The 17384-nt window shown below is 44.8% G+C and overlaps 1 protein-coding gene across 1 annotated transcript in view; it reads left to right on the top strand.

The window, feature by feature from the left end:
• Positions 1 to 17384, top strand: part of Cc2d2b (coiled-coil and C2 domain containing 2B) — a 95934-nt gene that overhangs the window by 21583 nt on the left and 56967 nt on the right. The window contains exons 4-9 of the mRNA XM_051200039.1: positions 74 to 157; positions 3600 to 3798; positions 3950 to 4086; positions 4188 to 4316; positions 14876 to 15085; positions 16645 to 16742. Coding sequence (XP_051055996.1) covers positions 74 to 157; positions 3600 to 3798; positions 3950 to 4086; positions 4188 to 4316; positions 14876 to 15085; positions 16645 to 16742 — 857 coding nt within the window. The remainder of the gene's footprint in view (positions 1 to 73; positions 158 to 3599; positions 3799 to 3949; positions 4087 to 4187; positions 4317 to 14875; positions 15086 to 16644; positions 16743 to 17384) is intronic.

The raw sequence follows: 17384 nt of genomic DNA, 5'->3' as shown, positions 1-17384 counted from the left end.
TGCTATGGAAGTGTTCCTTGCCTTGCATGCATCCATTGCATCAAACTCTTGTCCACTTCTGTTTAACCCCCAGACTGAAGTCTTGCTGGATGAAGGTCTTTCCTTTTTCATCCTGAGTGGGGAAGAAGACTCGGCTGTAAGCCGGTCTGCACAGCAGGTAAGATTTGCTTCTCCATTTTATGTCCTTACTCTACCCCACTATTTATTAAACCAGCTATTTATTAAAGACACCAGATGAAAGAGCTGGACAGGTTGCTGGAGTTTCCTTTCTACCTGGTCCCGCAGCTGTTAGCCCCCAAATCAACACACAGAGAAGCTATATTAATTATCAAACAGGTGGCCAGTGACTAGGCTTCTTATTGGCTAGCTCTCTCTTAATTATTAACACATTTAAATTAATCTATGTAGTTCCATATGATCATATCTTACTGGAAAATGCCTAGCACATCCTATCTTCTGGTCCCTACATGTGTCTCTCCGCACCTACCTTTCCCAGATTTCTCCTCATCTCCTAGTCCTCCTATGTTCCTGTCTTTATTAGCCAGACAGTGTTTTATTCATCACCCAATAAGAGAAACATATATACAGAAGGACATCTCCCATCAGACAGGAAGTGGATCCGTATGTAACAAGTCTTTCTCTGTCCTGTTAGCCAGCTTCCAAATAATGACATGGAGATTTCTTATTAATTATGAAAGCTCAGCCTTAGCTTAGGCTTATTCCTAAGTAGCTCTTGAAACTTAAATTAACCCATTTCTATTCATCTACATGCTTCATGATGGCTTTTACTTTTCCTCCTACATGTCCTGCTTCCCCTACATCCAACTGGTGACTCCTCCTTTCTTCTTCCCAGAGCTCTCTCTGTCTGGAAGTCCTGCCCTTACCCCATGCCTACCTACTGGCCATTTAGTTTTTTATCAAACCAATCACAGTGACAATCTTTACTATAACCAAATATCTCACAACATTCCTCTGTGTGTATGTGTGTGTTTGCATTTTGTTTCATTTTGAGACAGAATTTTCCCCTGTAACCCAGGTTGGCCTGGAGCTCTATACCCTCCTACTCAGCCTCCTGAGTGTTAAGATTGCAGGCATGCACCTTTATGTCTGGCTTGGAAGATGAAAATCTCATTATTATGCCTTTTTCTTCTCTTGGAATTGAGCTTCTCATTGTAATACCTAACATTTACTGAGTACTTACTTGATGCTCAGTGATATACTGTGTTATCAAAATGGATTGTGTTATTTGATGCTCACATGGGAGGGCCAGGGAGCTAGCTCATGTGCCATGCACATGTAAGGACCTGTGTTTGGTCCCCAGAACCCAGGCAAAAAAAGCCAAGTGTGGTGGCAGGTGGCATGAATGTGTAATACTGGTACCCTAGAGAGAGAGAGACAGGCAGTGTTGTGCCTACAGGTTTCCTCAACCTCCAAGGAAGTGATTTCTGACTGCAAAAGCAAAAGGTTTTTATTGCTAAGAACCAAACCAGCTAGGACCTCACTCTATTGGAGGAGTAGGGTGCCTGCTTACAATTGCAAAGTGTTTTTTAAAGGGAAAGGGAGGTTTGAGACTGCTTGTCCCAGCCCATAAGGTTTCCAAGGTTACAGAGATTTCATAGAGTACAAAGTTTTTACAAGGCGGGATTGTTTAGCGCACCTGCAAGGTTAGGGGGTTTCTTTCTCTAGGACCAGTGGGCTCAGTGGCCTTGTCCTTAAGATATTGGGGGGCAGGGAGAATGTCCTCTCCAGTCAGGGAGTTATCTATATCTATTGGCAGAAGCACTTGTTCTTTCTGGTTTTCCCTTCTTGCCATGAGTCCCGCATCTTTTAGTTCCTAATTTTCCCTCACACAGGACCTGTGTTTGGTCCCCAGAACCCAGGCAAAAAATAGCCCAGTGTGGTGGCAGGTGGCATGCATGTGTAAAACTGGTACCCAGAGAGAGAGACAGGGCAGGACTCTGGAGAAGCAGTCTAGCCTACTTCACAAATTCCAAACCAATTAGGCACTCTGGCTCAGAAAAAAGATGGAGCACACCTAAGAACAGCCCCAATGAAATTCTCTGCCTGGACACTCATGTGTACACGAGTGCACACACCCAAATCTGTGAGACAAGCTTCGCTGTTTATATCCTATAGCTAAGGAAACCGAGGCAGAAGAGTTGAGCAGGGTAGCGTGAGTGTCAGACCCACAGCCTGTGAACGCTTGTGTCTTTTGTCTGTCTTGTCTAAGAAGTGTTTCCTCACATTGTAGTCTCCATTATTCCTCACATCTCTCCAGTTTTGTTCCCCCATAGCCAGCCACAAGCTCCTCGGTTCTCTTAGTCTTCCGGTTCTTTCTGGAGCTCCTCAGGGGGTTGCTGCTGTGTGCTTGTCCCACACCCCACTCCAGTTCCCGTTCTCACTTCTCATCCACACCCCTTCATTCATCTCCCTGTTTTTGCTGTGCCGTCCTCCAGTTCCTCTGAACCTTTGTGTTTTCTCAAGGCCCTGCCACCCAGAGCCCGCTGTCCCCAAGCCTCGAAGCCCGCATCTCCCTGTGTTGCTGCATCCCCTGGATCCTCCTTCCAAGGCCCTCTCGGTCCCTCCCTACTCACTTCCAGGTCTTTCCACCGTTTTATGTGTGTTGCATTGTAGTCCTTTTACTGCTTTTGTTAGTGTTTTTTTTGTTTTGCTTTGTTTTGTTTTCATGATAAAAAAACGTTTACCTTCAGCTGTTCATAATGGGGCATGCCTGTAACCCCACCATTTGCAAGATAAGGCCAACCTGAGCTGTGCAGTGAGACTTCTTTCCCCCAAAACAAAACCCACAAAACAACAATAAAAATGTTATTTTTAAAATCTTGAACAAAAAAAACATAAACAGGACTCAAAAACTTAATTCAGAAACTACAAGGGAAAAGTAAACACCGTCTAAAATCTTCTGTCCTGAGAAATCTTTTGTTACCATTTCCCACATTGTTCTCGGTGCTCATGCCCACCCCCAGCTTTATATAACCAACATACTCATTCATAGAAAGAATTAGTAAGTGCTGGTTCCGGTTTTTCCATTCTCCAGCCAAACCTTGTTGATGGCGTACCTGGATCCTGTGTTGTTCTCTTAGGCCTCACACCTAGTTCATCACAGACGTGTTGGTTTTTCTATGGCTAATTGGGGTCAACTTTCCCCCACCCACCCTCAATTCAAGGTTAACTTTATTAACACACTCTCGGGGTGTCACAGTGCAATCAAATATCCAGCAGTAGAGGAGGTTTGAAGACCACAGAGGTCTTGTATCCCTGTAGGTCCATATCGGTCCTGTGCCAGAACCTTTTCCCTAGGGCAGAGGGCACCTAAGTTATTCTTCCGGCTTAGCAATAATCACTGAAGAATTGAATGGTGAGCTATAAAAATACATTATATAACATTAACTTTAAAAGAGTTCCTCTGTATTCAATGAAACTTATTTTATCAACGATACATATTATAGTTTCAGCTAGCACTTGATCTGGGCTAGATGGACCTGAAGGCCACACTAAGGCTCCATGATGTGTTGTTTATCTGAATACCCTTTGTGGAGGGGAGAGCATACAGACTGATTTTTATTTTTGATATTCAACAGAAATCAGTAAGTGATAGTTACTTCAAACCCTCTGCATTTGGTGGTAGTTTACAAACTGTTACCGAGGGCCAAGACGAGGATTTTGTAGAAGAAGTAATTTTAATGGATTTATTTGAAGTAAAAGCTGCAGAATATGAAGACAGTGAAGAACAGATGAAAAAGCAGGAGGCAATTGTTTTCGTGCCAAGTAGTTCTCCAGGTAATACTCCCCGAAACGCACAAGTGACGAATGCGCCCCGTTACAGGGTACTAACTTCTGTGCGTGTTGGAGCAGTAAAAAATACTGATCTTGTGTGTATTTGTTATCCGACTGCGGACTTTAAAGTGATTATCTGAGTTTTATCATTAAGTGGCCAGCCAGCGTAAACTGCCAAAAGGCATGACGCCTCGAATTTTAGAAGATGAAGGATTCTACATTAAGAAAAAGCCAGAGACATATAGAAAGATCTGCAACAAAATGGAAAATCGCCTGCTCATCCTACAGGAGGCAAGTGTACCAGCTAATGAGGTAAACCAGTGGCAGCTCACATACGACATTCGTTTTTAGTGAAATGTTCAATCACTATATTTTTTATACATTTCTAATAGGGAAAATGTTGGTTTGAAGAGAGTGGAGAAATAATGTCATTACCATCACCTATTAGACAGTCTTGGAATTTTAGGATCAGCACGAGCAAGGAATCTTTGAATCCAGCACTAAAGACTATACACAGGAAGGTAAGCAACAGGAATCTGTAATAATGCTTGGACGGTGGCTCTTGTAATACCAATTACATTTTTTTTATGGTTTTATGTTGCCTTCTAAGGATACTGAGCCCAGTCATAGAATTGCTAACCTTGGATAAAATATTAAGTAATCTTTAAGATTACTGAGGTCAACTTAATGATGGGAAATACTCAAATAAAATGTGCAGTGACAAACACAATACAAAGTTTGTAAAAAGAAGCCCATAGAATGGTATTCCAGGGAACTGCCACCGTAAGGCCCAGAACTGTGCATTACTCTTCTCTGTTAGTTTAGTCTGTTTTACATGAATGGGGTCATAGAAAATAACTGTTTGTATGCGGCAATAGTTTGCCCATCTTTTTCTGTATAGAAATCGATGGCACGAAAACCACATTTTATTTATCTGTTCTTCTGTTGATGGACATCAGGTGTAACTGGTTGCTGGTCGTTGTAGCTACAATGCTGAGAAAGGTTTGCACATGTGTTCTGACAGTATGTGTACATGTAGTTTCTGTTGGGTAAGTATCACAGAATAGAAATGCTGGTTTTAGGTTTGTATGAATTTAGCTTCACTATATAATGCCTCTGTGGTGGTTTGAATAGGAGTGGCTCCTATCTATGTTTGAATGCTTAGTCATCAGGGAGTCTATTTGAGAAAGACTGGGGGGGGGTGGCCTTGTTGGAGGAAGTGTGTCACTGGGGGTGGGCTTTGAGCTTTCAAAAGTCCAAGCTGGCCAGGCCCAGTCTTTCTTTCTCTGTCCCCCTCCCTGCTTTCCACTCCTTCTCTACTTTCCATCTCTGTGTCTTTCTGTGTCCCTTCCTCCCTCTCTCTCTGTCTGTCTCTCCTACCTGCAGATCAGGGTGTAGCTCTCAGCCACTGCTCCCCATGCTCCCCATTGTGCTGACAATGGACTAAACCTCTGAAACGGTAAGCCAGCCCCCAATTAAATGCTTTCTTTTATAAGAGTTGCCATAGTCATGGTGTCTCTGCACATGACAGACAGTGGTTAATAGCAGAAAGGGTAATTCCTTGGTTTATTGGTTGAATGGGTAGACTTTGGTACTGTAAACCAAGATAGAGAATTCTTGGGAGTGGAAGTTCTAACTTACTGTCTCCCAAGATAATCCATTCCTGTGCTCCATAGAACTAATAGTTTCCCGCTGTTGAATTAAAATCTGCCTCATGAATGCTCTACTTATTTGATCATTTTTGGCTACAGAGAACTCACAAAGCACATTACCCAGGTGCCCCGCGCTACCGTCTCGCCAGCAAGAACGACGCGGCACACAGATAGGATCCTTCTGCGATAATAGCTTTAATGCTTCTTGAGAGGCAGAGCATAAGCTTACACCAACTGCAGAGCGAAGACCCCGGGAGCAAAAACCCACACCCTTATATAGAAACTCAGCCTCGCTTAGGACGTGTCACTCCCTGACTGGTTGCTCGATCATCAGGCCGAATGACGCCACGGGGAGGAGAAATCCCCTTGCACGCGCGCACAGGCTTATTTATGCCAACTGTCAGCCGGATGCCAGTGCCATCTTGTAATGGAGAATGTAGGGTCGGCTCCCTACATCTCCCCCTTTTTTCTTATTTAATGATAAGGCTTTATATTTTCACAAGCAAATAGGTCACCCATATGTTGAGGGATAGAGGCAGAGGTCGTACCTTCCCAAATAAACATTAAGACCGTGTACAAGAGTCGCCATCAGGCTGTTAGCTTGACCCGAGGTGCTCTCGACCTGTCCTCTGCCGTTTTTCTGAGAAAGGGGAACTAGGGCAGGCAACCCTTATGCAGGACAACATGCCTCCCAGAGAGGCCTGCCTATTGAGCAACTCTCTGTGCGATGCCTTGCTCAACATCCCTCATGGGCTGCTCAAGCCAGACACTCTACCCTGTGCAATGAGCCTAGGCTCTGGGTGTGCAAGAGCTATCCGGCCGGCGGCCTATTGCTTAAGCATAGACAGCCAAACATCAGCTGACGTTCCACTATCAAGTGCGGCAAGTGCCTGGGCGATAACCACCTTATCTCTTTTTGCCTGATTCCTGAGTTTTGCAAACCAGCCAAAGAAGCAACAGCAGACCACAGCAGATGGCTGCAAAGAATAACCCCACCCCCCACCCATTCCTTAAAATAGGAAACAGCCGAGGCAATCCAAGATGATAGGCCCTCTGTCAGGGACAGATCGAGGCGGGTGGAATTAATCTGGATAATAGCGGTCCTCAATTCTCGGAGGGTCTGTTCAAATTCTGCGGTCCAATTCTGTAACATGAACTGAGAAAGACTCTTAGACAAATTAGCTGCTTTGGTAAAATTTTCATATTGAATGGAGGTGACACATAAACCAGGGAGCTTCTGCTCACAGCCCAATTGGGCCAATTGCCATAATATGTCCAACTGCTCCTGTACTAAATCTATACGTTGGTTCACCAACATCAAGCCCCCCTGAATTTGAGTATTGGCTGAAGTCTGTTTATCCAGAGCCTCCGAAACTTTCCTTAGACAAAAAGGCTAGACCCAGCTCCCTATTGGTGGCAAAGAATCGGGGAAAGACCTGAGCATTATACATCACCGGCATTGGAAGTGGGAACGTTGACATGATTCCCCAACGAGGCTCCCCTTGGACAGCTGGGATGCTGAGTATCATCAGTGACATCAAGGGGAGCAGTCGGCTCCCCTTTTTCTTGTCCTCGGGTCTCCACATCTTTCTGCTCCAGGACCATCCGAGTGAGTCTTTCTGGGACCCAGAAAGGATTTTCTTCATTCTGTGGGAAAACACAAACAGCTCCCCTGGATCTTATTAGAATAGGATCTGGGCCTTTCCATTCATTGGTTAACACATCTTTCCATTTTACCAGTTCCGTAGGTCGACATGGGTCTGAGCAATGTCGCTCTGCCGCAGACTGACCATGTTCATCCATGTTTAAAAAATTCATGGTGAAAAGTGCCATTGCTATAGCCACCCGTGGCACGGGGGGCAAACCCATCATTATTCCCCCTTTTTGCTTAAGGAGATATGATTTGAGTGTGCGATGTGCACGCTCAATAATGCCTTGTCCTTGAGGATTATATGGCAAGCCTGTGACATGTGTGACTTGCATTTGTGCACAAAACTGTCTGAATTTTTGAGAAGTATAGGCAGGCCCATTGTCAGTTTTTAAACATTTAGGCTTACCCCAGGCACTCCATGCCTCAAGACAGTGTTGAATCATGTGGGAGGTTTTCTCCCCAGTGAGTGGTGTGGCATGGAGAACGCCAGAGCAGGTGTCTATTGATACATGCACATATTGTAACTTTCCAAAGGATGAGACATGGGTCACATCCATCTGCCAAACCTGTAAGGGCTGAATGCCTCGAGGATTAATTCCAAAATGGGGTGCAGGCAGAAACTGACAACAATGTTGACAATTGACAACAATCTCACGAGCCTCCTTCCTAGTGATGGAAAAATGGCATCGCAGGGTTTCAGAAGTCACATGAAAATTCTTGTGAAATTCCTTGGCAGCCTCTAGTGGCGGGGCTAGAACCATGGCAACCAATCTAGTTGCTTTGTCAGCCAAATCATTACCTAAGGCCATGGGTCCTGGTAGCCCGGAATGTGCCCTTATGTGAGTAATAAAGAAAGGCTGCCCTCTAGCAAGCAGACAATTTTGGATGTCCAGAAAAATGATTGCAACCTTGCTGGTCATTTTTATAATGCCAGCCGTTTCTAACAATTTTACAGCGTTAACTACATAAGATGAATCTGACACGATGTTCAATGGACCCTGAAACCTTTGTAGTACTTCCAAAACTACCATGCATTCCACCACTTGAGGCGATGTTTCCTGAAATTGTATGGAGTATATTTTGCCCTCCACCACAAAAGCTCCCAGTCCTGTCTTAGACCCATCAGTATACACCACCAGTCCATTTTTAATAGGATGACTTGAGGTAATTTTTGGAAAAATCATAGGCTGGTTAAGGGCAAATTGTAAAAGTGGATGTTTAGGATAATGATTGTCTATCTTTCCAACAAAGGCTGTGACCAAAATAGCCCAATCATTTGAAGTAGCAGCAAGGGTGGCAACCTGTACAGCATTATAGGGTACAATCAGCAAATTAGGTTCAATGCCGAAGTGCATGAGGGAGGCCTTTAATCCTCTCATGGCCAGTTGGGCCACCGCGTCCGGGCACCAATCAATAACTTTCATGGGAGAAGCATTAGGGTGTATCCATAATAAAGGACCTTGTTGCCATAATACTGCGGTCGGAAGCCCTTTTGTCCTGAACACGCATAGAGTAATCGGTTTATTTTCCTCTATGCGTAACAATTGAGCCATCTGTATGGCTGCTTCCACCTTTAGTAAAGCCTGTCTTGCGGCGGGAGTCAATTCTCTTGGGGATGCAATGTGGCTATCTCCCTCCAACACATCAAACAAAGGCTTAAGATCGGCGGAGGGAATTTTTAGAAAAGGTCTGAGCCAATTTATGTCCCCCAATAACTTTTGAAAATCATTAAGAGTATGTAGATAATCCTTTCTGATTTCTAATCTCTGCGGCACAATCTTATCTGGAAAGATCTTGGAGCCTAAAAAATGTCCAGTATCCGAGATTTGTACTTTATCTGTGGCTATATATAGGCCTCTCTTCTCCAATGCTTGCAACAATACAGGATATGCCAGTTTTAAAAGATCAAAATCTTTATGACATAGCAAGATGTCATCCATATAATGCAACAGCATCAGAGAAGGGAATTGTCTTTTAACTGGGGCCAAGGCTTCATACACATACAGCTGACAGATGGTTGGACTGTTTGCCATGCCTTGTGGTAAGACCTTCCACTGAAACCTCTTGTCCGGTTCAGCATGATTTATAGATGGTAAAGTAAAGGCAAATCTGGGTCTGTCATGCTCATGTAAAGGTATGGAAAAAAAAACAATCCTTAATATCCACAATCAATAGTGGCCAAAATTTGGGAAGTGTGGTAAGCACCGGTAGACCGTGTTGTATGGGGCCAAAAAGCTGCATTTGCTCATTAATAGCACGTAAATCATGAAGCAAGCGCCATTTTCCAGATTTCTTTTTTATTACAAAAATTGGAGTATTCCATGGTGAGGTGGAGGCCTCAATATGGCCTAATTTTAATTGCTCCTCTATAAGCTGATTCACCGCTTGTAATATTTCAGAGGTAAGCGGCCACTGAGGAACCCATACCGGATCCTCGTTTTCCAAGGTATGGGTCGTGCTGCCTCAGTGGCGCCTAGGAAAACCCAGACCCTGTCTATTTCTATTGGGGTTAGGAGCAACGGGCTCAAGGCGCCCCTGTTCATAGCGGCCCAAACCATTGCCCTGCCGATATCCCATCTTGCCCATGATCCCCTGAGTCTGTGGTGAATATTCGTTTGTCAGCATCAGTCCCATGTCTTGCATGACATCTCGTCCCCATAGATTCACAGGCATCGGTAATACATAAGGAGTAAATTGCCCTTTTTGACCCTCCTGGGTTCTCCAGCTAAGGGGGCGGCACTGATAGTGGGGCAGGACTTATAGCCAAGACCCTGTAAAGAGTGTGACGATTCCACCATTGGCCATGTCTTCGGCCACCAGTAGGTGGAGACAATGCTCTTATCAGCCCCCGTGTCCAAAACGCCTTCAAATTTCTTTTCATTTATCCAAAGTGTAGTTTTTGGCCTACTATTTAAAGACATGACCAAATAGGCAGAGTCCGTTCCTGAGGACCCCATTTGTTTTGGGACACCATCAATGGGCCCATGTTGGTTATCATGAGGTAGGAGCAGCAATTGTGCAATCCTGTCTCCCTGACTGATAGAGAAAACCCCGGTAGGGCTTGGAGCATAGTGCCTGTATCTCGGGGGTGTGGGCATCATCCACAATTCCTGGATGTACTATGAGCCCCCGTGCTATAAGGGAGCCTCGCCCAAGGATCAATCCCATAGTGCCTGAAGGCAGAATAATTGATTCTAAAGGCACGGGCTGAATACCCATTTGGGGCATTAGTAAGATTGAGGAGGCGGCACGCAGGTCCATTCTGATGGGTCTGCTTGGCCGCTCTCCTGGTTCCCTTCCAGAGATTTGACAAATCGGTTCCCATATCTTCGAGGGCCCTGGGACCAAGGGCCCGTCTGCCCGTTTTTTGACACCTCAAGGGTCGGAGCCTCTGTCGGAGGGAGGAGTCTCCCTTTAATGTCTCTAACAGATCTGCATTGCTCCGCCCGATGGTAGCCTTTGCCACATCGGGTGCAGAGGCTCGCCCTAGGGGCGTTGGACATTTTACAGTCCTTTTTTATGTGCCCTGGTTTTCCACATCCAAAACATGTCTTACCGGGAGGTTTTTTGTTCTGCCTTTGCGCCTGGATAATTGCCGCCGCTAAACCTGTATTGCTCAGAGGCCCCCCTCTCTCCCTACATACCCTGAGCCAATCCTGTAGCCCCTTATTTTTTCGAGGTGCTATAGCGGTGCGGCATTCTTGGGTAGCTTGTTCAAAAATCAATTGTTCTAGCAGGGGCATGACTTGTTCAGTATCCCCGAAAATGCGTTCTGCTGCTTCTGTCATCCTGGCTACAAAGTCTGAGAAAGGTTCCTGGGGGCCCTGCTTGATCTTAGTAAGCTGACCACTACCCTCCCTTTACGGGAGAGCGACTTCCAGGCCTTAATGGCTGTAGCTGAAATTTGTGCATAAGTTCCCCAATGATAATTCATTTGATTATTAACATGAGGGCCTTGCCCAGTGAGTAATTCAAAAGTCCAGGCTTGCTGCTCCGGAGTTATTGCAGCAGCATTAGCTCTTGCCTGTGTTTGGGCCGCCTCATGCCAGAGGGCCCTCCATCCCATATATTGGCCCATGCTGACCAAAGCTGCTTTTGCAATCGTCTCCCCAATCTGCTGGAGTCAAATGATACAGGGCCAATCTTTCTAGTTGAACTATGGTAAAATTTGCTGTAACTCCATATTTTCTGACTGACTCCGCCAATTCCTTTATTTGATTATAATCCACTGGGGTGGCCACTCTCCCTCCGTCCGCATTCTCGAAAACTGGAAATGTGAGGTGTAAGGAAGCCAGCTTTCTTCTGACCCCTGACGGGATTAAGGAGAAGCCTTCTCTACGGGATCCTCGGGACCCTCGGTTATCAAGCTCATATGGAGGCGGAGGAGCAGAAGGCAATAAAGCAGAAGGCTTCTCGTCCCCTTTCTTAATAGTAATAGGAAAGCCAAAATCATCATCGGGGTGGTACCTTTCCCCTTCATATCTGGCGGCCTCTTCCTCCAAGTCTGCCTCCTCTTCCGTGTCCAAGACATCAGACTCTTCGGACTCAGAGGGGCCTTCAATACCCGGGGCCTCCAGATATAACTTAGGATAGAGGCTGCTTGAGCTCTCCCTTTTCTTTAGGTCTTTCTTTTTAGACCTCCTAAGAGATTTCTTTGGTTTCTCCTCCTGACTGACTATCTTTTCCAGAGGGTCCTTTTTCACTTTTAGTTTCCTTTTTGCGCGCACCCATCCTCTCGCTTTGTTCAGCTTCTGATAGACTATCCTGAAACTCGGTTAAAATCCCTTGTCCCTCCGCAATAGCAGACTTACAATCCTCATCCTCTAAACAATTTTCTATCATTGTCCAGATGGCCATAGCGCTAGGCCCAAGTTCTCCATTGGCCCGAGCATGCTCAAGATCCCTTCATAACTTCCTCCATGAGGCCAATGAGAGAGAGCCCGAGACCGCGAACCAGGGAGCTACACTGTCTACATCCTTGACAAATTGCTGTAGGAGTCGGTGAGATAGCTTCAGATCCCGCTGTGTAAGGATTGACTGCAGTGCTGTAACAGTGGAATGCGTAGAGCCGATGGCTGCGCGACGGACGCCCGCGGCTTATCTACGTCCGTCTTACAAGCGTTGGCACCACGCGAAACCAAAAGTGGATCTGGAACACCTTGCTTTTTTATTTACAAAAGACTTAAGAGGCGCAGTGTACCGCGGCTTATCTACGTCCAACTTAAGTACAGAAATCTCCTTAGCAGCGGCCTCGATGGTAACAAAAGAGGATCAACAGAAAGAGAATGAAAGCGATACCAACCAATACTAAAGCAAAGATGTTATGAGGATCAATCATACCTTACTGAACTTACCTCCTCGCAGTTCTGAATCCTCCCAACTCGAAAGTTGGGGGTCTTCGATGGTGCTGACGATGGATTGGTCGAGTTCCCGGGTTTCGGCACCAACTGTCCCACGCTACCGTCTCGGCACACAGATAGGATCCTTCTGCGATAATAGCTTTAATGCTTCTTGAGAGGCAGAGCATAAGCTTACACCAACTGCAGAGCGAAGACCCCGGGAGCAAAAACCCACACCCTTATATAGAAACTCAGCCTCGCTTAGGACGTGTCACTCCCTGACTGGTTGCTCGCTCATCAGGCCGAATGACGCCACGGGGAGGAGAAATCCCCTTGCACGCGCGCACAGGCTTATTTATGCCAACCGCCAGCCGGATGCCAGTGCCATCTTGTAATGGAGAATGTGGGGACGGCTCCCTACACCCAGGGACAGCCGAACTTTTTGACGTCTATAGTCACTCCCTCCTTTAGATTTTGCTTACAGTGTGAACTCACATTCTCTGATTGTTATTAGAAATTCCATCAGCTCTGTTATTCTGTTTTAGCTTCCGAGGAACATAGCCAGTAAGTATGGGGTGAGAAAAGACCAGGCAAAGGTTAATGTCTCCTCACTGGAACAAATAAAATCAAGTGTGTGTCACAGCTAGCTAGTGCTGTGTTTGCTAAACAAGACAAGCTTCTCTAACTTGAATCTCCAAATTTGTCATCTAATAGTTTTAAACTGTGATGTCTTCTTGGTGTTTTTCCAGGTAATGGCCAGCTTACCAGTATACTATTAAATGGTAAATTCCTGAGGTGGACTTGAGTTGGACATTATATAAAGGATAGGAACCTAACAGATTATGGCTAATAAAAAAAAAAAACTAGCATTTATGGATTTTCTCCTCTTTGAAGCCACTAAAGCCGAGTTACTAACTCAGGAAAAAGTAGGGAGTCAGAGGCTTCTGGTTCTTAGGGAGCATCCGGTTTACCATTCCAGGTTTGGGATGGGACATTGTTTATTCCAGCCTAACAGCAGGTGTGATAGCAATGACACAGACTGCATGGCTTTGGTCAGTTTTCTGTTTAAATAACAGTCACAGACTGTGTAAGCTTCAAAGGTGTTTAGTGAGGCCCTGGTTCTTCTCCAAGGTCAAGGGACTACGCCTCATAATGACCAAGCTGGCAGAGTCCCCAGACAGTGCAGAATGTCCTAGCAAGAGGCAGGGTGCATTCAAGACTCAGCAAAACAGACTTCAACAGCTGATGGCCCACTCTTGAGGGGACCAGTTAATTCATTTGTCCTGGTTAGTTTTTTGTCAACTGGACAGAAGCTGGACGTATCTGGGATAGGAAACCCCAATTGAGACAATGACTCTGCCTATGGGCAAGTCTGTGGGACAGTGGGCCCTTTCCTCTCCAGGTTACTCCTAGCTGTGGTCTATATTATGGCAATAGAAAGCAGACTAAGACACCATCAGTCACATGCAGCTGCTAATCAGGTGATTAATCTGCTCATGAGAAAAAAGCACTGATAACCTCCTGAAAGTCCCACTTAGTTCTATTTCTAAACAACTTTAGCAATCAAATGTCAGTGTGAACTTCAGAGGGGTAAAGCCCCATTCAAACCCGGACAGTAGACCCTTCACACCAGACAGAGCCAGAGACAGGACTCAGTGCTGCCCTTCTGAGGTGGATTCACACCAGACTGAGCCAGAGAGAGCGTTCGATGTTGTCCTTCTGAGGCTGCTCATCCTGGGAATTAGATTAGACTATACACCACTAAATCAAATAACACCACTAAAAATCATCCACACACACATTTATACACACATGCTTAAATCGAAGAGAGCAGATTAAAACATAGATGAACCATTTTGCATATAATCTGAGACCTTCAGACTGAGGTAGTTATAACGGAGGTACAATCTAGTTTCCAAATGGAGACGGTCTTTTGTAGAGAGAGGGACCGTGCCCATAGACCCCTCAGAGAGTCTGGCTTTCTTCAAGGGACTCCTCAGATGACTACCAGTATATTCACTTCTAAATAATGTTTTAATAGAAAATTCCATGTAATCTGACTCACAAGACAAAACTCTTAATGCAAAAGTTGTAACACAGTTTGCCATGGTGTTCCTATAAAACACTATTTTGGGTCTTGTAAATTGAAAGTCTAACATCCACATAAAGAGTTATGGCATAGAAGACAATAATTTACAGCAAGATGATTAAGATTCTGTGTTAAAATAAGGTGTCATAATAAAAAAGAAAAATGTAATATAAAACTATTTTATTAAATCAAGGGTCCAAATAAATTTCAAAGATTAGCCCCTTGCTGGCTTTATAGTTCTGAAGCGCTGGGTTTTAAATACTCCTGGTAAGTTATTTTACAAGGAAAAGTTACTTGTGGTTTCAGAGGCAACAGAATCAAATGAACTTGGACATGTGTTTCTTAAAAGGCGGTGAAATCTGACTTGGGATGCTGTTTTAGAAGCAGAATGGATGGTCAAAGGGAAACGTACCAGTTAGATCTTAACATCGTGGGCTTGCAGTTCAGCCATCACCCGCTCTTCAATCAAGAACAAGTCCTGTGTGCCAGGCTGCTCCAGCTCTATGAGTCTTTCCAGGACAGGCAGAAGCAGGGTTTATCTCAGCTGCTCTATGAGAAGGTAAGGGGGCTCCCGTCAGCTTTCTAGGGTCCAACACTTAATACTGGAGGAGGATGCTCGGGAGGCAGAGGCAGGCAGATCTCTGTGAATTCAAGCCCAGCCTGGTCTACAGAGCTAGTTTCAAGACAGACTCCAAAGCAATACAGAGAAACCCTCTCTCAAATAACAACAACAACAACAATAATAATAATGCTGGAAAAGGACGCTCTTGGAGCAGAACCATTAGCAGAGAACATTCCCCCTTAGTGCTTAAAAAGATCAAACCCTTAGAATAGTGATCTGAGAACAATTTGGGAGATTTGACTTGCTGAGGAGACAGCCTCAAGCCTGCCCCACAGGACGTTTGCAGCAGGTAAAGCATCCACTAGTCAGCGCTACTCTTGGCCCTGTAATGCAAGAAGAACATTTGAAATTACAGTGGTGTCTTCGTTAGGGTTTCTATTGCTATGAAAAGACAACCATGACCGTGGCACCTTTTACAAAGAAAAAATATTTAATTGTGGTGGCTCACTTACCATTCAGACGTTTAGTCCATTATCGTCAAGACGGGAAGCAAGGCAGCATGCAGGCAGATATGGTGCTAGAGAAGGAGCTGAAAATTACTACATCTTGATTCACAGGCAACAGGAAGTGGTCTGAAACACTGGGTGTGGCTTGGGCATATATGAGACCTTAAAACCCACCTCTGCAGTGACACACTTCTTCCAACAAGACCACACCCACTCCAAAAAAGCCACACTTCTGCCACTCCCTTTGGGGCCATTTTCTTTCAAACCACCAGAGATGGCTTTAAGAGATACCACTTTTAAGTCTTGCACTTTAGTGGGGTATTATTATTATTATTATTATTATTATTATTATTATTATTATTAGCAGCTGCAGTCTTGAACCTCCTGTGAAACTGAATAGTCTTCTTCTGAGAATGGCTAATCAAAGTAGTCATCTATGTCAGAAATGTATCCATTGATTATTATGCCATCTCTCATCTAGGCCTTCTTTGGGTTCCTGGTGCCTAAGCCTTTTGGTAACTAATGTTCTCTTAGAGAAAAATAATTGTAACTCTCATTCAACTGAGTATGCTTGAAATCAAATAGTTACAGTATTTCACTAACCGTGCAATGTTGACAGAGGCACCAGGCATCTCAAAAGGTTGCGTATGAGCTATACTTTAACCAATGCCTACTTGTTAGATACAAATGTAGCCTGCCATGGTGGTACTCACCTGTTATTCCAGTTCAGGGAGGCTGAGGAAGATTGCTTTCAGTTTCAGACCAGCCTGGGATAGATAGTAAAACACTTGAAGGGCTGACTTTGCTGTAGTCTGCTGCATATATTTATGGGCTATTATGTGCTTTAGGGCCATCTCTTCCACTCACTTATTTGTCTATTCTTACCTTGTTTTCATTACTAAATTTTCATTATTAAATTATGAAAGGTAGGACAAAATTTACACTGACCTGATCCTGTTGCACACATCTGGACTTAGGTCCCTACGCATGAGCTAGAGTGGCGGTCCCGTGTATACGCAATGCAGCAAGAACCTCTTTTCTTGGTTGCAGCTGAGAGCACTGACAGAGACCACCAAAGTAGCCAGCAGAAACCCAGAAATAAACCAGTTTACCAGAGAATCGTTACAAGATTATTACTGGCAGATAAGGTAGGTTTTCAGTGAATCCTCTATGCACCAAACATTAATTAAGTAGGTTAGATGACATGCTGTGCTTGCTCTGGGATAGGTGAAATTTTGATTTCAGGAGATTACAGAACTGTTGCCAGCCTTTCCTTAAGGCTCGTGATGGTGTAGAAACATTTCATAGAACTACCATGAGAAGATCCTGATAAGCTTTAGTATCTACTGATGAAAGATTTCTTGATGAAAAACTTTGCAGAATTCCCAGAGAGAAAGACTGGGGCTGGAAAGTAGAGTAACTGAAAAGGAAGCTCACTCGAGGACTTGGTTTAAAAGCAGGTTTGAGCGGACAGAGAAGTCAGTGAACTTGGAGGTAAGAGCTTGGAAAGTGCTGAGTCTGTCAAACAGAAAATCACAGCCTGGACGACCTGAGAGCTGTTACTTAGACTGACACTCATCACCTGAGGAGGGAGGGGGAGAATGTGTCAGAGGACGACGCTGACTTAATAGCATGCAGACAGAGAGCAGAAAGAGGGGAAAGGAAAGGGGGAAGGTGCAAGAAGCATCCATTAAAGTCCCTCACAAGTGACGTAGTTCCTCCAGCGAGGCCCCACGTCGCTGTGTACCAGCGGTGTAGCCAAATTATGTATCCAGTCTTTTGGTTAAGTT

Source organism: Phodopus roborovskii, unplaced genomic scaffold (genome assembly GCF_943737965.1).
Source record: "Phodopus roborovskii unplaced genomic scaffold, PHOROB, whole genome shotgun sequence".
In the NCBI taxonomy this organism is placed as follows: domain Eukaryota; kingdom Metazoa; phylum Chordata; class Mammalia; order Rodentia; family Cricetidae; genus Phodopus; species Phodopus roborovskii.
The sequence above is the reverse complement of the archived record's forward strand: the minus strand, read 5'-3'. Positions and strand labels throughout refer to the sequence as shown.